At 40.0% G+C, this 27884-nt stretch overlaps 2 protein-coding genes across 2 annotated transcripts; one reads left to right on the top strand and one right to left on the bottom strand.

The window, feature by feature from the left end:
- Positions 1-1032: 1032 nt before the first annotated feature.
- Positions 1033-3957, bottom strand: limd1b (LIM domains containing 1b). Its single transcript, XM_050034698.1, has 7 exons — positions 3827-3957; positions 3602-3703; positions 3260-3327; positions 3075-3137; positions 1488-1618; positions 1279-1330; positions 1033-1183 (listed from the first exon to the last, which is right to left on the bottom strand). The coding sequence occupies exons 1-7, from the start codon at positions 3858-3860 to the stop codon at positions 1100-1102; spliced, it is 534 nt and encodes a 177-aa protein (XP_049890655.1). The 5' UTR covers positions 3861-3957; the 3' UTR covers positions 1033-1099.
- A 4349-nt stretch (positions 3958-8306) lies between these two features.
- cdcp1b (CUB domain containing protein 1b) lies at positions 8307-27722 on the top strand. Its single transcript, XM_050035215.1, has 13 exons — positions 8307-8929; positions 12706-12936; positions 13912-14247; positions 14406-14621; positions 15565-15906; positions 16069-16284; positions 17836-18192; positions 18904-19263; positions 20832-21029; positions 22630-22986; positions 23617-23973; positions 24071-24152; positions 24428-27722. Exons 1-13 carry the CDS (start codon positions 8863-8865, stop codon positions 24927-24929), a joined length of 3621 nt encoding a protein of 1206 aa, XP_049891172.1. The 5' UTR covers positions 8307-8862; the 3' UTR covers positions 24930-27722.
- Positions 27723-27884: the final 162 nt, after the last annotated feature.

Below are 27884 nucleotides of genomic sequence, written 5' to 3'. Positions count from 1 at the left end.
ACCAGAAAGGACAGTTGTGGCTCATGAAAACATAAAAAGCAAGAAAAATGCAACACAACATGGTCTGTAATCTCTATACATAATTGCTCATATTCTCCACACATTTCCTGTGACTTTTGCACATTCCTTGAAAAATAATTTGCACATACCTGCACAAAACTGTTGAGCTCTTAAGTTTTTTCTTTGTAACAGATATATTGCACATATTACAGTAGGCCTACAGCAAACAGTAGGGTCTAAAAGTCTGAGACCACATTGAAAATCTCTAATATTTTCATGAAACCTTGAAATAATCAGAAAATCTGATCATTCAGAACAATTTACAAACAAAAGATGTTAAAAGAAGTTAAACAAAAAAGAAATATTTAAGATTTGGCACCATTTCTAGGTCAGCAATCAAATGTAAGCAAATTTGTGAAAAAGGTCAGATTTCCTTCAGTTGTATCTCTTCCTTTGAAACATGCCTTCAGATGTCACTCAGGTGGATTTGATCTACTCATCTGAGGCTCATTCAAGAAACTTAACTTGTGGCTTTTATCTTTCATTTTCTCTATTTACCACGGCAAATTCCTTGTATGTGAAAAGCTCCTAGAAGTAGGCCTAAACTAGTAGAAATATAAAACTAATGCTTAAAACAAAGAATTAAACATCATGACATACAAAATAAAATGTGTAGTCATTTTTGTAGATCTGATCTTTTATCTAAAGTTCTGATTGCATTTGGAATAAAAGACCAAAGGTTCCCTGCAGCTTCCCACAGTACAGAGCCTCAAACAGAGAGAATAAAGGACAAGGACTGTTTGTCAGGATGCTCACGGCTTCGTCTCTTGTCCATGTGGTATTCAAATATTCAAGATTCCTCAGGGGTTTCCTAAATATTTTGCTGACCATGTGTATCATTCAAGCCTGCTCATTTTATACAGACCCCAAAAATTAATAAGAAACAGAGAGCACAAAACATCACTCAAGACTCCTCAATCTATTTGGAGTGACTTTATTGCAGACAGGAAAAATGCTACAAATTTATCAACTTAAACTTTATCTTCTTTTTAATGTTTCACAGTTACAAAACAAGACAGAAAAAAACAGAGATATGTCTTCATATGAGGTTAACCTCCCCTCTGTAGCACTCTACATGGTAATTTCTGTCCAATGATACCACTCGAATAGACTCTGTAGACCCCTGAAACCAGCAACAAATGCAGGGAAAACTGTTAAGATGACTTCTCAGACACCAAAGTATCAGTTACTGCTATTGAAACAATCTCGTCAGCTCACCTCAGTTGGCAGTATCGGCACTCTGCACGCAGCACACAGAGGAGCTCTGACCCTGAAACCATGAAGAAGTCTCAGCAAAAGTTCACAGAAACTCAAAAGTGAAGTCACTCTGGGTGTGACTTATCTCACGTGTAGCCCGTCTGGCAGGGTTTGGTTTCATCTATTGTCTGGAGTGTGAATTAAAGGGCTTGGCTGTGTGAGAAACTCACTTGTAGTAGTCACTGACACAGTAAACTCTGCTGTCTGTGTCCACAGAAAAGGGCTGGCCCTCCAGGCTCTGTCTGCAGACCACACAGCGAAAGCAGGACGGGTGGTAGGACTTCCCACGAGCCTGCAAGACCTGACGATGCAAAATGAGTTTATCTTTACACCATGTGAGAGCCAGTGGTGGAAAGTAACTGAGTGCATTTACTCAAGTACTGTACTTAAGAAGCCTGTAATTTTGAGGTGCCTCTACTTTGCCTGAGTATTTATGCTTTATGGTATGTTATACTTCTACTTTAAATATTGGGATTATTTCTGAAGGTAGATATCATATGATACATGATTCATCTCGTGACCTTGTGACCCTTGCGACCGACCCTGATCTCTAGGTTGGAAACCATGCACTTCACTAAACTATAGAGTCATTAAAACCACCTTAACCACTGTAGACAGCTATAACACTCACGGCGATAACTGTCCTGCAGAACGAGCACTTTAACTTTTGATACTGAACTAAATTTTGATGATATAAATTCAGTGCTTACAAGTAAGTAAGCTGTTGTTGTATCTGTAATTTTACTTAATTAAAGGATCCAAATACTTCTTCCCAGTGGTGGAAAGTAACTAAGTATGCTACGTCTACTCAAATATTGTTTCTCTATTCTTAGTACAATTTTGAGATACTACTAATTGACTAAAGTATTTAAATTTCCTACCTTGTATTTCTACTCCACGAAATTCAGAGGGAAATTCTTTTTACTGCACTGCATTTATTTTATGACTTTAGTTACTTTGCAGGTTCAGATAAATATAACAACACGGGCTGCAAAACAGGCTATTAATAAATAAATTATGATGTATTAAAGGTTCAGTGTGTCGGATTTAGTGGCATCTAGTGGAGAGGTTGCAGAACTGACACTTCTCCCAGATGTCAAGCGTGTAGGAGAACAGTGGCGAACGTGAAAACGTGAAAGTACGAACGCCTCGATCTACAGCCAGTGTTTGGTTTGTCACTTCTGGGCTACTGTAGAACAACATGGTGGACTCAGTGGAAGAGGACCCGCTCTGTATGTAGAAATGAACTGCTCATTTGAAGGTAACAAAGACACAATGATTCTTATTTTCAGGCAATTATAAACTAACGATAACATCGTTATTAATATTATACATCATTTCCGCCAGTAGATGCCCATAAATCCTACACACTGCACCTTTAAATTGGATGAAGATAACACCTATTGATCCTTTGGTGAAATTCTGCTACCTGGCAGTGTGTATAGTAAAATAAGTCCCACTGTTACCTGGTGCAACATTAAAGTGACAAACATAATAATGCATCAATAATTATAATCTAATATGAGCTACATTACTCTGCTGAGCCCTTCTGTATCATAAGTACTTATAGTGCTTTGGTGCTTTTTGGTATATTTTAAGAACTTTCGTACTTTGACTTAAATTTTGGATTCAGCCCTTTCACTTGTAACAGAGTAGTTCTACACTGTGGTATTAAGTAAAACATCTGACTATGTCTTCTACGACTGGTGAGAGCATGCAACATACTTAGCACACACAGTGAATGACTTCACACTCACCATGTCCATAATTAAATACCCGCAGCTGTCACACACTTCTGGGGATGCATGAGCTCCTGAGCACTACATTAAATAACAAGACAATTCACTCATTACATGTCTGGTTAATTAAACTGGACACAAATCATATATTTGTGCATTGTTTTAAGTCTGTATGCAGCCATGCTCAAACTGTATACTCTCACCAGGAAATCATCCTCACAGTAGATTCTTCCTGACACTGTGTAAAAAGACTTCCCACTGAGCTGTTCACCTGAACATGAAACAAAGGACAAGGAACGTGATGAATATTTGATAACAAAGTCAACTTTAAATGGTCATCTCAGGCGTAAAAAGGAGATTAGCTGAGTTTTTGAGCAATAAACTCTTAAATAATACCTAAAGATCCATTTCTAATTTGGATTGTTGCTTGATTACTCTTGAATATTTATTGTGACAAAGTAATACAAAAGATTTAAAGTCAGGTTTTGAGGGGCTTTAGGAAATTCTGGACCCAAAACATCCACTGTCACATCAGAAGAACTCACTGCAAATGCTGCAGGTGAAACAAGCCTTGTGGAATAAATGTCCCATCGCCCGGCAGGCTCTGCCTTCACCGTACACCGCTTTGCTGCAGCTCGTACAGCTTCCTGAGTACACAACACAAAGAAGTGGCTACTGTGACACCTGATCCTCTCTTCATTGACTGAAAACATACTGTACAGACTGACACACACATGCTGTAACACTCAATCAGTGTATTCCTTCCTTACCAAAGTAAAGGCTGGGGCTGTAACTTGGGTCCATCTCGTGCTGGAGCCTACAGTACGACTGTCTGGGGGTCTAATTTTATGTGCAGTGCAGACAGCTGTAAGGGGAGCTGCTCTCCGGGTTCACGAGTGTTGCATTTGGTGCTTTTGGTCTCTTTGGGGGCAATGACTGTTCAGACCCCCCCCCGACTCCTCCAAGGTGGCTGAGTGGGTGGCAACAGACGGGTAGCTTTTAGCACAAGTTGGAACACCACAAGATTCAGTATTTACATACATCTGGTGTTGGATCTGCATTGAAATATTCACAGTTTCTCATTCAAATGGGAGTTGTTGTCTGGGCTGGGTGTGAAACCAGCAGTCAAGTACCAAAAGTAACAGTACTCATTATACAGAATGACCCATTTCATAAGAATAACATCATATTCTCCTGAGACCCTGTGTCCTCAAATAAGGACATCACATTTTGGGTTTAATTGGCCTTATACTTCTACTCAACTCAGACCTGTTGTCCTTGTTCCCTGACACATTTTTGTGCCATCTAGTGGTAGTAAGACCACAGTACACTTATCCAGGTAAAAACAAGATGGCAGCCATCTCTACCAACTCTGTCTGTAGCCAACAAGGTCCAAAGCCTGATCACATTTTATGGTTGAAACGTATTTATTTATGATTAATAGGGTTTGTAGTTTGATATGACAAATAAATTTGACCAATTTTAGCAACACGAACAAGCTGAGACACTCTTGATTAGGAAATACTCATTTGAAGACATTGGGGCTTTGTTATCATCTTGCTTGAGGGCACTGGGACTTTCTTGTTGTCTCATTTAAAGATATTGGGACCTAATTATCGTTAAAAAATATTTAGTTTTTTTTTACACCTATCAGGTTCTACTGATTCCAAATAGCTAGGAGAAATTAAAAATGTATACCAAACAAACGTGCGGGTCTCAGGAGGATATCATTGGATTATAATTGTCTGTGCATTAATGTGTTCATCACTTTCTGATCATTACGGAGCTAATTTTAATTACGTTGTCTTCTGCTGGGTAGTTTATGAATTTCCCCCAGTGATCAATAAAGTTTTATCTTACTGTAATATCATCCAATCTATTTGTTTATAATAGTTTGCATCATTAATCCGAATCTGCAAAGTAACTAAAGGTATAAAATAAACATAGTGGAGTAAATAGTATAGTATTCCCTCTGAAATGTAGTGGAGTAGAAGTATAGAGTAGCAGAAAATAGAAAATACCCAAGTAACGTACGGATACCTCACTATTGTTCTTAAGTACAGTACTTCAGTAAATGTACTTAGTTGATTTCCACCACTGAGAGGAAGTATCCAGATTATTTAAGTAAAGAAAATGGCCAATACAACACTGAAAAAGAACTGCATTCAAAATCTGACTTACTTAAGTAAAAGTGCAGAAGTATTATTAGCAAAATGTGCTTCAGCATCAAAAGTAAAATACTATTATCCCTATAGGTGTTATATAATTATATATAACATTATTTCATTATTATTATTGATGCATTACCATGAGAGCAGCTTTTTACTGGTGTAGCTGGTCGAGCTTGTTTTAATGACTTTATACACAGTTAGTTTAGTGCAGTGGTTTCCAACCTAGAGGTCGAGATCATTAATGTATCATTACATTCCTGCCTTCAGAAACAATCCTAATTCATTCCTAAATTAATGAACGTAAATAAACATACAAACATGACAGGGCTTTTTGGCATCTTACCCCCAATAGGTGTGGGATTTCATATCACCTTAAACTAGAAACATTTAAGTTGCCACTGGATGTAAGTCTGGGCTTTTCAATAAAGCTTCGAGCCCTTTTAAAGAGACAAATATTCATAGCCTCTCTTTTAATTTAATTATTTTTCTCGTCTTTCTATATCCCTATCTATTATCTTTATATTATAATCAATGTGTCCTGACACTTTACTGTGTAATCTGATTGAAAAAAAAAATCGACAGATGTATTTTATTGTATTGTTTTATATAAGCAATAAAACCCAGTACAAAACAAACAGGCTCCAAAGTCCACTGAAGTCTGCATTAAATAATGAACACCACCCTGAAAACATCTGTTGCTTCGTATTTACTTTACTGCGATCAACAATCTGTCTGCGCACAAACAAAGTATTGAACAGGAGCCCTGGAACCTCATTAACCGTTAGTCATAAAAACCAACTCATCTTTTAACTTGATACTGCTCATATGTCTTGTGTTACTGCCCTCATGTGGTTCAGACATTTTATAACTCGTGACCCAGAATCAGACCCGCCCAAATAACAGCTGAAAACAAATGCCAAGTGAGCAGAACTGATTGTAACTGAACAGTTTGGTTGTCTGTGCTTTGTCTGTATTCCTGTTTGAATGACTCTTTACATTTTGCATACACTTTTTCATGTTTCCTTCTCTCAGTTACTGTGTCTCATGTTGTGATTCATATCTGTTCTGCAAATACTTAAGGACAAAGAGAAGAAGACCAAAGTAGACAAAAACAAATACTCATCACACAATTGGACATGTTGCACAACCCATAATGTTTCCAAATGTGCACACAATAGCTCAGAGTCAGATGTGCTTATCTGTCAAACACCCAGTGAACTTCCCTAAAGAGACGTTAGCCATGAAACTCTCCACAGCACATGTTTGGCTGTCCTCGATCGATGAGTAACGTGGGAGGGGAAGTGTGTGACAGCTGCTGATTCTTCACTAAGGTCTCTTGTTAAGACACACTGAAGCTGTTTAAATTCACAACACCGCCCACTCTGCACGCTGTCAGACTGGTTCAACAAAAAAAGAACCTCAGTGTTACTGGTGTTTGAGTGTAAACGTGTGTGTTTTGGAGATCAAAGTGTCCTCACAAAGACAGAAAGTCAAGGACAAGGGAGAACTTCCAACCATTTCCACTCCTTAATTTGTGTTTTTTAATGTTGTGATTTAAGTTTGAGGTTCAAATGAGAAAATTATAAAGTTGAAAATAGACTATGGAGGATAAAACCAAGACTGCTGATTAATTTTAGGCATTCTGCATTAGAATCAGGGTAAATAATGTCAGAGATGAACAGCTATAGTGTTCAAAAATGTAGCACAAATGTGTGTGTTTGCCCTCAGGTATGTTTCTGTGCAGGAATGTCTGCGTCATGAGGCATGTGGAGGCAGGAGGAGAGTCTGTGCAACATGGGAGTGTTATCCACAGTTTGGACGTGCTGCTGTCACACAGGAAGTTTACAAACACAGTTAATCACGTTTTCATCATCATTACACTGCAGATAAAAATGCAGCTGACCAGGCACAACCTGAGTTTTTAATGCAAACACATTGCTCATTTAAACTGTCACCACAAATATTATTTATTCATGATTCCTGCTGTTCATATCGATGGTGATGGATTACTGAACTGTCCTAGCAGACACAGGCTTAGGGGCCTAAAGACCCTGTAGCTTTTACTTGCAAAATGTCACTCAAATGAACATGTATTGAGCAGAAAGACACAAAAAGACCATGAAGAGATGGAAAGGAACTACAAAGAGACACAAAATTACCTCAAAAAGGTACAAAATGAACTCAAAATTGCCTAAAAACAGAAACAATATGACCTTACAGTCAGATAAAATGACCTCAATCAGACACAAAACTACCAAAAGAGACACAAACTGACCTCAAAGAGAAACTAAATGACCATAAAGAGACACAAAATGACCAAAAAAGGCACGAAATTTGTCTTAAAAAAGACACAAATTGATGTCAAAGACACACAAAATAACCTCAAAGACACATGAAATGACCAAAAGAGACATAACTTTATGTGAAAAAGACACAAAATTACCTGAAAGAGACACAAAACTACTATAAAGAGAGACTTAATATCTACAAAAACTGGCCAAATCAGCCAAAAAAAGACAAACAATTACTATAAAGAGACACAGAACAACCAAATGAAACACAAAATTACTTTAAAGACACACAAAATGAACTCAGAGACACAAAATTGCCTATAAATAGACACAATATGGCAGATACAGGCAGATAAAAATGACCAACTGTTAAGTTACGTGATGGAGACACAAAACAACCTCAAAGAGAAACCAAATGACCATAGACACATAACCAAAAAGACACAAAATGACATCAAAGACACACAAAATGACCAAAAAAAGACACAAAACAACTATAAAGAGACTAAATAACTAGAAAAAGAGCCAAAAGAGCCAAAAAGAGACACAAACTTACAACACAGAGACACAGAAAAAACAAAACAGACTTAGCATTACCCAAAAAGAGACTCAAAACGACCTCAAAGAAACACAAAATGACTATAAAGAGAGATTAAATAACCTCAAAAGGGGTAAAACAACCAATTAGGATACAAAATGACTACAGAGAGACACAAAACAACAACAAAAAGAGGCACAACCAGCACAAAGTCTCCATATTCTGCTCCCATGAAGAAGAGGTGGTGGGGCCTTGTACATGTCCGTGCCCAGGGGCCCATTGACTCATAATCCACCCATGCTTGCAGTTATATTTATCAGTATTTGTTTGTCCTGAATATACTTATTAATGTTGGGTATTAAAACCTCTTCTTTGAGCTGTGTTTCCACTCCCTGCCTCTGCCTCATTTTGGGGATACACCGCACCATGCCAACAATCCTTGGCATGTTTGGCTGCTTATAAATAGGGCACCCATTGTGCCTCATGGTGAGGGGAGTCACATAAGGACTCGCGTCTTATCAGAAGTCCATACTGTGTGTGGTGCAGCTCTGCGGCTCAAGGGTACAACGGCAGGGACCGGTCCTCCTCCTGAACCGTCAAGTTTGGGCAGGTAACCTACCTGAGGTCCACGCCCTCCGCTGCGCCGCTGCACGCAGGTAACACAGAGCAGGAAGTGGCTGTCAACACCGTCGCTGTTACGTGAATGAAAATGCAACCGTGTGTTTGAGAGAGAAACAGCAGCTTTCACTTTGTCTTTAACTTTCTGCGTTTTTAAAAACAGGACTACCCTTATTTTTCTAGTGAACATGCAGCTGTGTGCGTCCTGCGCGCTCCTGGGACTTTTGGTTGTTTTGACGGTCTTCGACACATCAGGTGGGATAATTATCCTTATCAGCGCAAAACAAGTTCGGTTATTGTTTGAAGCTTTGTTTACTTGCTGTCTTCTGTATTTATTGTTTTTTTTAGTAGGCTACCCTTTTAAAAATCTGTTAAAACAAACATTGTCGCTTCACTCAAGTGTGTGCCAAATGGGTCAAGCAGACAACCGAGATGAGTGCATGCTGTCTATTGTGGCTATACGCGCTCAGGTTTAACTTAACGCAAAGATGCAGACATGTGAAGTGGATAAAGTGAGCTGTGTTCAAAGCTGTGTGTAAATGCATTAAGAGATAATAGGTGACATTTAGTCAACATTATGTGTGATTGATTGACTCGACAGTGGAGATGAGAGGCTGAAGCACACATTCAGTCTGCGTGTGACTTTTAGACCTCCATTTTCAAAAGGTTTATGAGGCATTTATGGAGCTTCCTGAAGGCATGAATTCATCATGACTTCATTAATGATTGACCTGCAATCTGCTGCTGAGCTGAGCTATGAATCTGGCGGGTGTTTTATCTTTTATTTTCTGCTAGATTCAAACTCAGAGCTGTGTTCCCCACTGAAAAGTCACCAGCTGCATGTTGAACTGATCCTCTTTCATGGCATTTTGTGGAAATGATTACATAAACTCTGTTTTCCCACCAAATATTACTATTTGAGTGCTGTGACATCCTCGACACACCCATTGTTTACTGTCACAAGAGGCCCTCTAGCCAACATTTCATGTAAATGCTCTGTGTTGCCTTCAAGTCCTTGCAAGTTCAGGTTGGGAATTCCTGCTTTCTTTTTATGCTTGAGCTTGTAAAGCTTACCGCACACATGCTTTCACACAAAAATTAAGTGTTTTCATTCAAGTCTTCATCAGTGCAGCAAGAAAATAGTAACCAGAGTTAATGTAAATTGTAATGACATTATGACTGGAAATACAGTTGGGACAAATGTTAAACTGAAGTTGCAATGTAGCTTTACAGCTGCTTGTGTGATAAAATAACTGATGTAACAGTACCATCTAAGTATGTAGGCAATTCCCCTAAAGGGAGACGTTAGCATCACAGACACAGCAGTTAAAACTGGTTCACTATCTTGACTCAGCGTTCAGATGACTCACGATAATGTCAAGTCAATTAATTTGCTTTGGTCTGTCACTACACATGGCGATAGGTGTGCCTGATACCACTCTGTTTGCACAAGTGTCAACAGCAAACTGTTCGACCCTTAGTGTGTGTGTGTTTTGTTCCTTGTTGTTGTGCTCAGTGTGAACAAACTGATGTCATCTGATTCCGTCCTCTCCTCCAGTATCTTCAAAATGTTAGACAATAGAGTATAATGCCAGGATCAGAATCAGGTTCATTACCAAGTTTGTTTTCCCATACGAGGTGTTTGCTTTGGTGTATTGGTGCATAACAGAGCCATCAGTTAGGACTTGGCACGCCAGAGCATAGGTGTTTCAGCTGTGACCACCCGGCAAAGCCACCCCACGACACATCATCAGCTGTGCACCTCAACATCATCGGGTGTTTCGGCCTTTATCACAAGACAGCCTCTGTTGAGGGAGGAGCACCACAACATAAACCTAGTAAAAGAAAATGAAAGTCAAAGCAAGTACGCTATTGAAAAATCAAGAAATTTAAATATAGAATAGAAGGAAAAAAATACAAGACTATAAAAGTAAATCTCGATTATAATTAAAGACCAGTAAAGTTTTAGAAGTTTGTGTAGAAATATACAAAATTGTCCAAGGAATGAGCAGAGGTTTACAGTATGAAGTATAAAAAGAATGTTCAATAGAGTGCCCTGACTATGAGTTGTAAAACCCAGACATGATTAAACATTTCGACACTCCCTCGTCTCAGAGTCAGTTGGTTTCTTGAATGGGTTTCTGGTTAGATGCCTCAAGTAAGGTCTGTGGTTAACACAAGCTTAAGAAACTTTAATGTTTTGCTATACGACATAAAATACATCAGTAAATACCCCACTTCTGACTTCTTTTTTTATGATTATTTTGGGGCATTTTACCTGTAATTGATAGTACAGCTGAAGATGAACAGGAAGGGTTGGAGAGAGAGGAAGGGTGATAGGCAGCAAAGGGCCGCAGGTCAGAATCAAACCTGGGCTGCTGCAAAGGATTCAGCCTGTATGGGGTGAACACACCCTACCAGGTGAGCTAGAGGTCACCCCCCACTCATGAATTGTGACGCTTGTATTTGTCTTAAAAAAGGAAGTTTTGTACAAGTGGTTAAATGAGACTACAGAACGTCATCATGCCAAAAACAGCTTTACAGCCTTGCTGTGGGGGCGACATCAAGTCATGTGACTGTGTTTCATTTATAGCCTAACGTTAGCTTGTTATTTCTGTCGATTGCATTTATGTTTCAGAACTCACAAATGCAATGCTCATTTGTGAAGATAATCTCTCTGAACAAAATGCCAGAGAGCTTATTTTCTGCATGAATCCAAAAATTCTATTGGCTTTGTCGAAGAGTGGCACTAATGTGCAGGTTGGCCTACAAGTAAACGTCATTCATGCTGCACTCTGTTGTGCAGAAATACACAGATTTCAATCAATCAATCAATCAATCAATCAATCAATTGTATTTATAAAGCCCAATATCACAAATCACAATTTGCCTCACAGGGCTTTACAACATATGATTTTCTCTGGGTACTCCAGCTTCCTCCCACAGTCCAAAGACATGCAGGTTAATTGGTGACTCTAAATTGTCCGTAGGTGTGAATGTGTGTGAATGGTTGTCTGTCCCTATGTGTCAGCCCTGTGATAGTCTGGTGACCTGTCCAGGGTGTACCCCGCCTCTCACCCAATGTCAGCTGGGATAGGCTCCAGCTCCCCCATGACCCTCAAGAGGATAAGCGGTTACGAAAATGAATCAATGAATGAATAAATATTCAAGTACCTGAAAACAGAGAATGTTTGGCATTATTGCTTTGACAAGAGTCCACAGCCAGGCTAGCAGTGCTTTCAGCTAAATGCTAACACCAGCATGCTAACATGTTCAAAAAGACACTGCTAACATGCTGACACTAAACAGTCAATGTTTATGTTAAAGTTTAGCATGCTAACATGCTGACATTTGCATATTATGACCACACACACAAGTACAGCAGAGGATGATGTCATTAGTTTAGCAGATGACCTGATGATGGTGCTAGAGGAAAGTCAGGGGGTGGCGGTGAACCCTGAATGTGTGCACCAGATTACATTGCAGTCAATCTAGAAGTTGTTGAGGTATTTCAGTGTGGACCACAATGGTTGCCTTACACCCCATGTAGTCGTTGCTATCCTTAGAGCCATGCTGCTAGATTACTTTAATGACTTTAAGAAGGTATTTTAATAGTGCCAGATTAATTTTCTCTCAATCAACTCATCAATTAATGTGCTAATTGTATCAGCTCTTCTTTTGAAGATCATAAAGTTCTTGTGCACTATATTTTTATTAGGACAAATGTTGTGCAGGATCCAAAGACTCGAGTCCAAATTTGTCTCGGCATGCTCAAAGGCTGCAACTAACAATTATTTTAATTGTTCTGTCGATCACTTTCTCAGTTAATCGGTCAGGTGTTTGGTCTATAAGATTTCAAAGAATAGTGAAAAATGTTGATCAATGTGCAGCTGAAACAAAACCACAACGGCAGTAATAATAATTTCTCCCATTTTGCATTGTTTCCATGTATTAATTTTATCCTCAACCTAATCAAACACCTTTAGATCACTAATCATTTGTAGCTAACTCCCTCTGATCTGTTCACTCAGTATGCCTGCAGACGACGGTGCGACCAGACAAAGGCTCAGAAGTAACGGTGAAAGTGATCCCCGGGCTGCCGCTGGATCAGTGTGCTGTGTGTACGGTCAGCGGGGTGAATGACACACAGACATCCTGTCAACCGTCTCTGTCTCTGGTCCCTGGGGAGGAGGTAAAACTGCTGTTCAACTGCTCCCAGCCTGTTGAACAGGCTTACGCTGTGACCATCGCTCGGACCATTGGTGAGTTTACCGACCTTGTTCAAAGTTTTAAGTTCTCGTGTAGGGAACCAATCAGGACCAGGTTTAAGTTTATTTTGAAAAAGTCTGCAAAAGAGGGTGTTCATTTTGTGCGCAAGCCTGAAAAAGACACAACAAAAATAAAGTGGTTACTGTTCTTAAATTGTTTTGAGCACAGTCATGAGATATTCTGAAAGTTAAGTCTTTGGAGTCTTTAACCGGCATTGCACGTTTTAAACCACAAACATGTTAGATTTATAGTTATTATGTAGTGGATACACTGAAACTTTACATTTCAACGTGTTGTCATGTATAGGCACAAAAACTCTTGATGAGGATGAGGAAAATATCACATTTAGGCTTTAAAAAACAGTTTTGGTGGCACAGTCACAGCTGGAAATGCAGCGATGTCTGTGAAAAACAACTATCTTTCGTGGCACTGTTGCAGCAGGAAACACAGCGATGCTTCTGCAAAAATCAACTGCTTTCAGTGGCACTTTCCCAACAGGATATGCAGTGAACTCTCGATAAAAAAACAACCACTTTTCATGGCAATACCCCAGCAGGAAATGCAGCGAGGTCTCAGAAGGAAGACAACCGCTTCTTTGGGACTATCCTGACAGAAAAAGCAGCGTTGTCTCAGTAAAAAACAACCACTTTTTTGTGGAATAAAAGCAAAAGGTTGCTAAAAAACACGGTTGTTGTTGGCTAAAAACCTGCTGGAAACCCAGCAATAATTCGTTGTAGTCTGTAGTTTGTCAGGCGTATGTATGAAATGTGCAAATGTACCATATTCATGGTTTGTAGAAACGTCCAACCTCAGTCCATGGTGCCTTCAATATAGAGTTGGTTGTTGGATTGCTACAATTAATTTAATTCCTAATAAATTCACATCAAAACATAATCAACAGATCTGCATATGCACCTTACACATGACTTGAAATTCTTAAACCAATCTTTTCTTTCATTTTAATCCAGAGTGCACTAAGGACGCCTGCAGCCCAACAACAATAGAAACTCAACCCTCCTTCCTCACAGAGCTCAGCAGAGCCTTCACCTGGGAGCTGAAGGCACCTGAGAAGACAGCTGTGGGTCTGGATGTCCTCGGAGACAGGCTGATGGAGACGACACAGCCATGCCCTGATGGGTTTCAGTATTTGGTGACCACAGCAATCGGCACAGGCCAGACACAGTATTGTCGAGGTGGCTCTGTGACTCATTTAGACCTGCCCAATGAAGCTGTTGTGTCTCTGCAAGTTGGATCAAAGACTCAGGTCGACTCTGTGCTGTTCCAGGTGTCCGCTGGACCTCTAAGTAAGAAAATATGACTGTACACGACTCTTTCAAGAAAGCCTTTAGTAACACTGTTGATTTTAGCTGGAGCTGCGGATGTTCCATACAGACTTAGTGACAGATTTGCAAATAAACCAATCCTTGCATCTGTCTCATTCTCTCTGTTTCACCCCGTTTAGAGGGCCGAACAATAGTTGTAACTGTTGATTCAGGCACCACTGTGGTCGTCAGCCGGGATCCTAAGGGAGAAGAATGTGAAGTGTGCTCTGTTGATGGCTCCACCAGAGACTGTAGCCCCACAGAAAAGACACTGACCAACGCTGACAAACTCTCACTGGAGTTCAGCTGCCAGAAACCCGAGGATGTGTACAGCGTGGAGATGAAGAAGAAAATAGGTGAGACCTGTGGAGACTACATGTCAACATTTACTTAAGTTACCAGCAGGATTTTGGATCGGTCATTTTAAAATATACATTAAATTCTCTTGTATGGAAGAAAAAATATGACTTATTTATCAATAAAGATGAATAAATAAAATAAACACTAATGTAAATGCTGAAATAAAAACATAAATAGATTCAATTAATTATTTTTTAAATTATTTATATATTTATTTTATTTTAATATTTTTTATTTTTTATTTTCATAATCAAATAAACGTGTATTTACATTCTAGTGAACACATAAAGCAATATTTGAATGCAAAATTAGATGAAAAAAAATATTGTATTTTGGAAATAAGTTAATTTGTATCTAATTGATTTCTTCTACAATCTCTAATTATTTATTTCTGTATTTTAAAATCTTTCCTTTTTAGTTTAGTTCTGTTTTTTTTTTCAGATATACAGACATAAATAAACAACAGAAATATAAAAATACATACATTAAGAAATGTGGACATACAGGGGGGAAAAAATTGGGGAAAAACCCCCCAATAAAAAACGTCAAGATAATTTAAATATATTTATGTCCCAACCAGTGGCCATTTATTTATTTAATCATTTTTTCAACAATTTATTTTGTATTTATTTCAGCATTTATTTATACATTTACTTATTGTTCAGTACTAAAAATATTTATTGATTTCTGTAATTACTTTAGCATTGACTTTTATATGTACTTATTTATTTACTGATTAATTGAATTTAATTTCTATTTATGTACTTATTTTAACTTAACATGTGGTTGTTGTTTTTTGTCTTATGAGCTGCTGGAGAGCTTTGGGGATGAATAAAGTTCTTTCTATTCTCTCCATGGAACTCAAAAAAAAGAAAAGTAAAGAAAGAAAATTCCTGTTAACTGCGTAACATTGAAATATTTGTCATCTTTGTTACTCAGCATGCACCCAGAACTCCTGCACTCCTGCTGCAGGAGAAGTTGATCCCGACCTCTTTAAGGACTTTAAAAGATCCCTAACATGGTACATTAGTCTACCGGAGAAGACTGTATTAACTCTGGACTTCCCTGGTGGATTAAAGGAGATCTCTGAAACAGAAAATTGCCAAGACGGCTTTCACTACACAGTGAGCACAACTAAAAGTGATGGAAACAGCAAAATTAACACCTACTGTAAAGGAGGGACAGTGTCCCGTCTGGAGCTGCTCAGGGCGACGACTGTGACTGTAGACGTGCCCGAAGGAGGTGAACTGGACTCATTCACTGTCAAAGCAGCACCAAGACGTAAGTTCACCTTCAGTTTGTTCACACGAGAAAGGAAAATAAATAGCTGATAGATTAGAACAATATATTAAAGACATTTTCCAATATAAATTAATGTAGTGTAAGTATAAATTAACAAATTTAAAGTGATGGTTTTAACGTACAGCTTTTTTTTCCCTTTAGGTGGCAGAATGATGTTGGTGCAGCCTGATCCTGACACCATCATTACCATCAGCAGGCAGACCAGCGAGCCAGAGTGCAGTGTGTGTGAGAACAAGGAGCCCACACCAATATGCAAACTGAATTCTCTCACCCTGGAAGATCCTCGCAACACCTCAGTAGAGTTCACCTGTCCTCAGCCTCAGGATCTTTACACTGTGGAGATCAACAGAGAGATTGGTATGAAGGTCAAAAAAAAAGTACCGGTATTGATGTCCGTTTTTTTTCCTTCAGGTGTTTCATCAAGTACATTTCTAATGAGATATAAACAAATTACAAAGTACTTTTAGTTAAGTGACAGACTGAATGCAGGACTTTTACTTGCAAGAGTAAAAGTTTTTACATTGTGGCAGTGATACTTTTACTTCAGTAGAAATATCTGAGTACGTCTTGCATGTCAGTCAAAACCAAAGGGCCTGTCCTAATACCCACACTATACTAGAAATAGCCACTTGCACTTGGTTGTGCGCGTTCATGTTTAGGCTAGTGGTGTCCCAAAACAGAACTGAGGTAGTGGAAGTGGTTTCCAACACTTAAAACCCGCCCTAGATTCCAAGGGAGCCCCGACCCACACTTCCAACAAAGTGGAAGATGAAACACCTTGCGAAGTCAGCAACGTCAGCAAGTTCTGGAAAACAATTTGTTACTGTACGATCGGAATGTAGGCTATACAAACAACAGATGGTTGGACTAGCTATACAAACAACAGATGGTTGGACTAGCGTAAACTCATCAGCAACTCAGTTGAACACAGCGTCAACATATTTAAACAAATCGACTTACCCGAACAAAATCGATCAGAACTAGAAGACGTCTAAGGCGCCTCCTGTTTTCTGCATTTCTTCTCCGTTGATTCATCAGACGGAGAAGAATAAACATAGCACACACCACAACACAAGCGCTGGAGCCGGCATTTTCATTGCGTCGCTACTACGCGTGACGTATGCCTGCACGTCGGCCACGCCGATTTGCATGAAGTGGTGTCCCATTTCTTAGGGAAAGATCTCTACCCTTATATTTCTCACTTCCCTCATCAAGGGCTATCTCACAAACGAGGGCACTCAATACCAAGTGGAAGATTTAAGGGGTAGAAATGGGATTGGGCCAAAGTATGAAGGAACCATCTTGTTGTGTTGTTTACTGTCAATGTAAAAGGAGACTTTGTGTACTTTTTGGTAAAAATCTCTGGCAGTAGGGTAAAGTTTAAGCGGTGTTTAAAAAAAAAAAGTTTTTTCTGAGGCCAGTGTAATTTTTTTTAAGGCTTTGCAATGGGAGCGCCACGTATTTACACTACCCCACAAACAGGGTAGCACAACAAAGTCATTCTGTGCTGAGCCCTGCTGGTTTGGCATTTTTTTCTGAGCTCCGGGAGTTGAAAAATGTTCAACTTCAGGTAAAAACGCTGCTCGTCACTGTGACTAAAAGGGATAGTGCACCTAAAAATGAAAATTCAGCCATTATCTACTCACCCATATGCTGAAGGAGGCTCTGGTGAAGTTTTAGAGTCCTTACAACACTTACAGAGATCCGAGGGAGAAGTGGGTAGCAGCACAACTGCACACCTAATGGCTGACGGTGACCCAGATTAAAATGTCCAAGAACACAGAATTTAAAACACAAAATATCTCCATACTCCGTAGTGATCCAAGTGTCCTGAAGCCCCGACATAAAAAGTTGTTTGGAAAAAGTCGTCGTCATAAAAAACTTGTGTGCTCTTCTTTACATTCCCAGACTGCACAGAGAGCGCCTGTTCTGGAAACATTGTTCAGGCTGAGTCCTCACTGTTCCCAGACTTCAACCGGACCTTCATCTGGTATCTGAAAGTCGTCGCCACCCGGGCCTTCCAACTGGACTTCCCAGAACCAGGGATGCGACAGATTCCCAACGAAGAGACCTGTCCAGACGAGCACACATACTCTCTTGTCACCTATCTGCGCACGGGACCAGCAACCATTGGTACCTTTTGTAAAGGAGGACCTGTGACCACCGTCCTGGCTCGCTATAAGGGCCTTGTGTCTCTGAAGGTGCCTGGGAACAGGAAACTGGACCCCGTTGACTTTAAACTCAATGTTGGGCCTGAGACCAGCAGTAAGTATGTAGATTTGTTTTTGTTTTCATGTCATGCCAGAAATTTGGTCCATGCCACATTGGATTTGAAGACACAGTGTGTATCAAATATACATACTGTATAGCAAGACGTCCTCCAGTAACACATACGCTAAACCAAAATATGAAGCCATTTTAACTTGTGAACCCCGCACACAAGGCTCTTCTTTTTTTTTTTGTAACAATTTGTTATTGAAAAACAGATGATACTTAATTTAAAGTGCAATTGTAATATATTAGATACATAAAGTTTTCCATTTGTACATGATAAGAAATAAATAAAAGGGGGTCCAGATGCATGTACTTTAACATACCAACACATTCTCACTCCCAACTCGTCAAATACCTAGACTTGGTCAGTGGCCCTACACGTCGAAGCATGAAGCTCTGTGTACCCCTCCAGCACCAGTTTTGCCTCCTCAGGGACGGCGTGCCAGTTTATGTTCATTACACGCATTGTCTTTTCAAAATAAACTTAGAATGTAGGTAAAAAACTTTGTTTTTAGGTTTACTTCGTTAAGTTTAGGCAATGAAAGTACATGCTTAGGTTTTTTTTTTTTGAATCACCAAAACCATAGATGTAAGTTATAGATTCCTGCGAACAGGTGTTGTTTTACAAGCTTGTTTAAAGGGATATAGATGCCTCCCCCTGCCTGTTTCAAATCACAATATTCTCTCCTTGTTTCTCTCCAGTGGCGGCCATAGTGAAAGTCAACCTACCTCGAGGCTTGTCGGACACAGACTTCATCACAGCCAACTATCCCGGTGATTTCCCTGACAACCAGCAGATGCAGTGGGACTTCACAGTGCCTGGCATGCACAACTACACCATGAAGTTCCTGGATCAAACAGCTCCAGAGTGCCTTAACAACAAAGTGGAGGTGGAGTACCAGAAAGAGAACAAGAAGGTGACCAAACTGTCTCTGACGGATCCTCAGCCGCAGCACCAGCAGGGCGACTTCAGCATGGTGCTGAAGAACTGTGAGACCAACAAGACGCTGCAGGGACTCACCCTCAACTACAGAGTCTCTGTAATGAGGAGTGGACATCCAGGTACAGTGTTGACATCTGGGAGTGTGAAGGGCAGGCAGTTAATTTAGTACATGCACTCATTGTTACTCAGAGAAACCAGTGTGCTTGTGTTTTACAGAAAGAACAAGGCATAATTTATGTCGTTTTCTGGCGATCTTGATTGGGGAATAAAGTCACAGTTTGAGAAACAGGTTTTGTTTCCATGCTGCAGATTGAACACTTTTTCATGCAGATGGAGAATTTGAGGAAGTTTTATGACACAACATTTGGGGTTTTTAAAGATCAAGTATATAATGTATTTTTTTTTGGAAAATTTAATGCTTAGCTGTGCAAGGTGAATGTAATGATAAAACATGAGAGGCACAAACTGGAGCTCCGTGTGTCCAAATATTCATGACTTTACCAAAAGCCACAACTTTTGACTTGTCTCCAGTGGTAGAATGCAACTGGCACAGTATTTAGGAGACTGCTACAGAACGCAGCAGCAAAACAGGCTACAATGTAAAATTAATGGCCAATTGTGCACCATTTATTTCCACTAAAAGTGCTTGTTTTTTGCCACTGAAAGACACAGAAGTGTCTGACAACATTATAGAAAGGATCTCTACAGAAATAGACCTCTTTGTTATAGAGTAAGATCCTCCCTGAAATCTCCATATCCACCAGACCCCATTTAAATAAACAGTAATTTTATCATCATAAAACGCACATCACTTTTTTTGTGTGTGTGTTTTGTTTTGTTATTTATTTATTTATTAATTTATTTATTTTTTCCCTGTAATTGTCCATAATTAATGTTGCCCTTGGGACAAGGGTGGGGGTAAGGGGTTTGGATGGAATCAAATGAAATAAAATTTAAAAAAAAAAAAAAAAAAAAGATCACAAAAAAATAAAATAAAACGCACTTCATTCAAAGTCGACAGAAGCAAAATAAAACCATCTCAGTTTGTCTTTCCACTGTTTCAACAATTACTAAGTCTGATTTGGTTGAAATAAACCCTTAATTCAACCAGTTAGATGTAAAAATATGCTGACTCTATAGACTCTAAAATCACTGCTTATTTAAATGGAGTCTGGTGGGTGTGGCAATAGGAATGTTGGGGCTGTTCTTGGTTAAACAAAAAGGATCTTATTCTTTAACAAAAAGTTCTGTCTGTACAGATCCTTTCCATAATGTTGTCAGACTCCTACATTAAAAATCTGAGCCTGTCAGTGGCAAAAAAGCACTTTTAGTGGAAGTAAACTGACGGTGCAACCATGCCCTGAGTGGTTACGTTGCAGCGTGTTTCACGTCTCACTTAAAACTGGACCAATTTTTAAAATTGTTGTCTCCATTAGTCACATAGTCACATCTGGACCCCAAAACTTAGGGTCCAGATTGATAAATATCAGAGTTATCCTTTAAGTGCAGTTTTGAGGTACTAGTACTTCGTGCTGTATTTATTATATGCAGAAATGAGACAAAAAGAAATGCAGCAGTTAAGTTTTAACAGGATTTCGGATAAAATATCATCACAATAAAAGCTGAGATGAAGACCTCCCTTTTGATCACTAACATATTGTCTTGTTATGTTGTATTTCTGGCTTAGTTGTGTCTAAGGTGGATCTAACCAAACACCCAGGAGTGTCCCTGCAGATAGAGAAAGTGGGTACTGATCCTTACTGTGAGATGTCCATCAACTCTAAGGTTGAGACAAAGATAAATGTGCCTGCAGGCACAAAGGCCACCCTCTCCTTCCTCGACTGTCCCAATGAAGATGTGCGCCTCACTGCCAGTAAAGTCATCGGTAAGTTGAATTTATGTTGCATGTTCATGAGATGATTGTAGCTTCTTTTGAGGTTGAAATCTATCAGTTCCTTGTTTAAAGAAATGTTAAACTCAAAGTATAAAGACTATTAAATTCATTATGGGATAGTTCAATGTTTTTGGAAATTAGCTTTTTTGACAAGATGAATTCCTTTAGTTTTGAATTTAATGGATAACTGCAGCATTTTTCAACCTGGATCCTGAGAACAATTTTTTGAACTGGTCAAGTATTTGGAGGGACCGCTGTAGCCGACAGCTGAAAACATTCAGGACTAAAAGTATTTGTTTTTGTCACTGATAGGCTCAGATATTATTCTTAGGCCCCGTTTATACGACAACGATTTCAACTTAAAACAGTAAACTTTAGTTGCGTTTTGGCCGATCGTTTACATGACAGCGGCGTTTTGGGCGCCTGAAAATGCAACGTTTTGAAAACAGGTTCCAGAGTGCAATTTTTTGGAAACGGCACCGTCTCCGTTGTCATGTAAACTTACATTATGCAGTTCCTCTAAAAACGGAGACTTTTCGCACATGCGCATTACAGTTCCAGTCACTAGGCATGCGCGAGAAAGTCGACCATCACAACAACAATGCCGAGCTCTGTTTGTGCTGCTCACCCTATTGATTTTATCAACGCTTCTCCAGCAAAGTGTAGATCTACTGTAGCAACTCCACCTCGTCGTCCGTCCAGACAAAGTTATCTGTGCGTGCTTTCACCATTGTGTCTTCTTTGTTTTGGTTTGTAATCACCGCGTTGTAGAGGAAGGCACTTCAGCGCAGGCGCATGCCGTGGTGTTGCTTTGCAAATTTACACTGCCACCCATTGGCCTGGCGTACATACTACAGCGTTTCCAGTAGATTTTGTGGCTCCGTGTGAACGGGGATCGTTTCAGTAATGTAGTCATATAAACGCGGACGTTTTTTAAGACACAAAGGACAGACTTTTTCTCTTAGAGAAATCGTTGTCGTCTAAACAGGGCCTTAGTGTCTGACAACTTATGGAAAGGATCCCTACAGACATAGGCCTTTTTGTTTAAGAGTAAAATGCCTTTTGTTTAACCAGAAACCGCCTCGAAATCATTATTGTCAGACCCACCAGACTGCATTTAAATAAACTATGATTTTATCATCATTAAACACCATTCATTCAAAGTTAACAGAAACAAAATGAAATTCCCAGAAACCATCTTGGTTCATTTTTCCACCGTTCCAACAATCACCAACTCTGGTTTTGTTAAAGTAAACCCTTAATTAACCCAGTTAGATGTGAAAATATGCTGGCTCCATGCATGCTAAAATTATTGTTTGTTTAAATGGAGTCTGGTGGGTTTGATGATGGCGGTTTCAGGGCTGTTTCTGTTCAAACAACAAGGATCTTACTCTTGAACAAAAGGGTCTGTCTCTGTAGGGAACCTTTCAGTAAGTTGTCAGGCTATTATAACAATAATCTGAGCCTGTCAGTGCAGCACTCTCTCTCAATACTGGAACAATTTCAAAACTGTTTTTTCCTTTAAGTCATTAAAAAAAATACAGAACTTACCCTTTATTATTTTCTCTTTTTGTGTGCTTTTTAATAATAGGGTGCCAAAATGTGACATCCTGCCCTGCAACTCCCCTCACTGTGCCCAAACTGAGCTCCTGGCTACCGATGCCCCTTCACAGCTTCACCTGGCACCTCACCATCCCTCAGGACGCTACCGTGGATCTGATGTCGCCCACAGGGAGTCTCCGACAGTCACTGCCCGGCCAGGAGTGTAATCAGTCTCACTCCCTACATGTGGCAGAGGGTGATGGGTTTTCTATTGGAGATTTCTGCCATAATGGAATGATCCAGAAAGTTCAGGTGCACGCCAACGTCTCAGTCACAGCCACAGTCCCGGACTTCAGCAAGATCAGGGGGGCTTTTCTCAATGCCAGCTTCAGTGAGGAGATCCCAGGTAAATTCAATATACTCTGGGCTAATGATTGTTTTCAGTTTTGATTAATCTGCAGATTATTTTATGGGCTAATCAATGAATTGTTTTGGCAGAAAATAATTAGAAAAATGGCCATTATATATACCCAAAGCCCAAGGCGGCAACTTCATAACTGTTTAGTCCCACAAACAATCAAACCCAATATTATATTAACCAATATTCTGTTTAATATCATGCATGTAAAAAAATGTGGCAAATCTTCTTTTGAAAATATTAAATCAGAGAATATTTTGGGCATTTCTGCTTGAAAAATTAGTGAAACATTAAATTTTCTGACTAATTGATTGATCGATAAGTCATTTCAGTTCTGTTATACTGGCCTTTTTTATTGTTTATATCAACATTAGAAAGTTCTGACAGGTTAACAAATTTCAATCAGTTTGAGTGAATTTCAGAATGGATGTTTATTGACTAAACAATTGATTAACCAAGAAAATAATCATGAGTTGTCATGCTGCTAAATTATGATTCTCCACTGTAGTTATGGCCAGCTTTACTTTTTAATTCCACACAGGGGCACTATCGTACCATGAATGCTGGAGGATACAGTACTGACACTCTGCATTACTTCCCATCCCTTGTGTTTTTTAGAGACCATTATCTACAGAGTCAGTCCAAAGGTGTCATCGCCGACCCTGCTGGCCACCCCCAACTGGCCTCAGGGTATGAAGCCTTCCTCCACTGTCTCCTGGATTGTCTCTTTGCCGAGCCAATACAAGGCCCTCTTGCAGTTTGTCAATATCAGCCAGCCCAAATGTGCAGACAGGCACACAGCCATCAAGGTAAAGATGCTGGGATACGAGGAGGAGCTCATGAGCCGCAGGGAGGACGAGGAGGCTGAGAACAAGTTGGAGGTGCCGCATAGTTTCTATCTCAACATGTCCAACTGTATACTAAAGGAGGACCAATTTGGTGCGGTGACCAAAATCGTCCTGCAGAAGAAGATCAGTAAGCAAACAATTAGGGCCTTCCATATACACAAAAACTCCTTACCTGAAACAACTAAAGAATTTAACTCTACCATGTGTCCTTTTTGCCTCTTAAGATCTCTTGGCCATTGCCCTGGGGATAGCAGGAGTCCTTTTGCTTTTGCTCATCGTGCTGGCTGCTGTATGCATCGTCACAAAGTGAGTACACCTGTAGCAAAACTCTAAAATCTGGGCCCGTAGTTATCGAACCTAGCCGTGCTACAGCTGCTGCAAACTCAGAATTTATCTCAAGTGCAACTCAGTTTTGTACAATAAATGCAGTTGGGAGTTCCTGCTCCGTCTCTCTTGTAGCTCAGGGGTTCTTAGCCTAAATAATGTTGAAGACCTCTGGTCTGTATTCTATAAGATTAGTCATTAACTGGTGGCTTTTATTGACTCTTTCTTACTGTCCATTTTCTGCCTTCATCCTGCAGGAAAAAGAAAAGAGACAGAAACAAGCAGTCATCCATCTACATCACCAGAGGGAATATCTTCCGCCCAGGTGACAGGCACTTCAGCAAAACTCGGTCTGACAACGAATCCCACGTCTACGCCTCCATAGATGAAACGATGGTGTACGGCCACCTGCTGGGTGACTCCAGCTATGCCGACAGCATTCAGGACAACTTCAATGGGATTCAGACGGACTCTTACAAAACATTTACAGGCCCCACTGATGCACAGCTGCCTGTAATCAATGAACCGGACAATGAGCCTGAGATGGACCAGTTCAATACATTCCTGAACCCGTCGGACTCTTTCCTCCCGCCCCGTCCACGCACTCCCATTGACCGGCAGGACAGCCTCGGCTTCCAGGACCGCAGGATGGTGGATAATGAACTGTACACGTTCAAGAGTACAGGGGACATAAATACGATCCGGCTCTCTGGTGCTGACATGGAACCACAGCCGCCTGTAACAGAGGACTCATTGTAGTGTGTCAGGACTGTAGCTGCATGATGGGCCGCTGTTACTGAATTGTCATTACAGCACCGAGTATCTCCAGACTGCACGGATGTGAACTTCTGTGCCTCGATCACACTCAGGGAATCTGAGATCGATGAGCTTCTGAATGTGATGTGTTCATCGTCTTGTCAGAACTCAGTCATTTCAAGGTTCAAGACTCGAAGCTGTGATCCTCTTCTTTAAAGGAAGTTTGGCATTTTGGGGGATACTTTTTTAGTGTTTTGCTGAGAGTTAGATGAGAACATTGATTTCAATCTCATTCATGTCCAGTAAATCTAAAACTCCAGCCAGCAGCTTGTTAGCTAAGCTTAGCATAAAGACTGGAATCAATGGGAAACAGATAGCTTGACTCTATCTAAAGGTAACAAAATCTACCCACCAGCAACACCTCATTTACACAGCTCTGAATGTGCATGCGTGTCAACTGGAAGTCCATTCATTCCCATGAAAATCTCTGTTATCTGCAATGTGTTAGTGACACTCCTTTTCTTCAGTCCGCAATTTGCCTCAAGTATGCTGAAAAAACTGAGCTGTTGCGGCAGATTTCGAACAGACTGTATGCACTGTGCCACAGCAGGTTAGCATAAAAAGAAATTAGCTAACAGATTGATGGATGTAATACAGCTTATGCTGTTTTTTCCTAAGTGAAAAGTATAGAGTCCATGCATAGTGATCATATGTCTTTCAACAAAATATTTCACACACATGACAGGTCGACCCACTTATCTGTTGCCATGCATTACTGGTCCTGTTTTTGTCGTCGTACTGCTCCATGTGCATATTTCACAAGATTGGACAGCAAAGAACACTCACAATTAACTTTTCTGCCATTTCTGCTGTGGCATTTCTATCTAGCTGTAAAGAGATGCATTTCCTTACGTTGAACACTAGGGGCATACTCTATATATTACACAGAAGTACATACACATTAGGCATAAAACTCATACAGATTAAACAAATGAGCGTTATGCTGTGTTCATACTACAGATGTTACAGCAACAATGTTGCCAGCTACATGATCACTGGCCTAGCTAGCTAGCTAGGTCGTCATGGGCTTGTTTGTGTCTGCTGCTAGCAACAAAGCAACTCAACTGAACATCATTTAAAGTTTGAAATTGATCAAAAGCAGAGAAACTTTTTGACCAAATATAGAGTTTGTAGCCTCATGTCAGTTACTTCCATTGAAAATTACTTGTAGCCTGTTGCTTTGTCGCTCATACTGTGAACATAGCATTAGAGATCCTGGAAGGTAGATTTTGTTTCCTTTGGACGGAATCAGGATTGCTGTTTTCCAGGGTGCCATGCCATTGTTCCGATGGCCCAAAGTCCGAAGCCTCAGCAGTCCAAAAAAAAATGTGCCATTGTACCACAAGCCCATTTCTTCGACAGCAAAGCCCTGTTTCTCCGCAAATACACACTCCCCGTTCAGATTCTCAGTGGCTCTTGAGCAACTACACCTGTTTTTTTTTTTAAAGCCAAAACATGATATTTTCTGTGCCTAAACCTAACCAAACATTTACTACGGTGTTGTTAAAAATTCTGGCAATTGGGTTGTGTAACTGCAGGGAGTGTTTATTTCCTAAGAAACAGGACTTCAGAGCAATGGGTGTTGGGTGTTTTTGGGATAACAGGCCGTCGGCAGAATGGGCTTTTGGTCCAGTGGGACATCTTTCAGACTGACAGGGCTTCGGAATTTTGGGCCATTGGAACAACCGGCAGTCCCCGTTTCCAGCCTTCGTGCTAAGCTTAGCTTATGATCTGGAGGCTGTATCGTACCATACAAACATGAAAGTTATATCAATCTTTTCATTTAAGTCTGAGCATGAAAGCAACAAAAAATGTCAAACTATTCCTTTAATATTTGATTGTTTAGTTTTATTAAATCTCTGTCCACGTGGCATGGATTCAGCAGCAGGGACTATGAAAAAAATGTGCTAGTCCTTGTTTAAATAGTGTTTTTATATTGTTTACATGTTTTGTTTTTAAACAGATTTGTTTTTTCTTTACTTGTAGATAAAATGTAGGTGTTTTATTGCAATAAATCTTAGGAAAAAGGTCTGGTGGGGACACCGTTCACTTCTTGAGGCAATGACTGCCATCACACTTAACTTTCCTTCTCATGCTGAGACGGTCACCTTTTGCATGCTGGATGGTGAAAACAATTTCAACCACAGGAACTCTGGCCATGAAAAACAGTGACGCGAATGAGGGTGTGGAAGACTTCAGACTGTGGAGCTGCAGCCAGTGTTTACCATGGAGAAGTGTTTTTACTGGAAACAACAAATGCAGGAGCCAGGATTACATAGTTGCGCCACATTTCTTGCAGCTGCAGATGTTACATTTAAAATCAAGTCTGCATTTCTTTACTGAGCCTTTTGACTGTCTGGAACAGCGTTTTGATATTTTGGGAAATGCACACTTTCTGGCTAGAAGTAAGATGAAAAGACGTGTGGTATCAATTTTCTCATTTAAAGGTACTGTGTGTAACTTTTTACATGTGTTAACTGTTTTTCATTTGCTAATGGATGCATGGATCCTAATGTAACTTAAAAGCCGGGACCTTCCCTGACCTTCTCGGTTTCCTGTGGGCTGACTATTGTGTAAAGGACTCGGGGCGAATTTCCTGGGAAGATCCAAAGAATGTGATGAATCTTAACCAAGACATCTCTCTCTAGCATTAAGACCTCCTAAGGCAAAGTTCTCCCAACAGCATGCTACATCTCTCTTCAGCTCCGCTATAGCGCTGCAGTGTACAACAGTAACGTTAGCTAAGAAATGGACTCTGTTAATGTCAGCAAATGGTTGGCACCCACCACAACAGAGTCCACACATGCTGTTTTTCCATTAGACATCCTTACCGCAGTGAGGCTGTAAGGCCATGTTCGGCCTGTTGATGTTCTGTAGTCTCATTTAGCCACTTGTTAG

Source organism: Epinephelus moara, chromosome 22 (genome assembly GCF_006386435.1).
Source record: "Epinephelus moara isolate mb chromosome 22, YSFRI_EMoa_1.0, whole genome shotgun sequence".
Taxonomy (NCBI): domain Eukaryota; kingdom Metazoa; phylum Chordata; class Actinopteri; order Perciformes; family Serranidae; genus Epinephelus; species Epinephelus moara.
The sequence above is the reverse complement of the archived record's forward strand: the minus strand, read 5'-3'. Positions and strand labels throughout refer to the sequence as shown.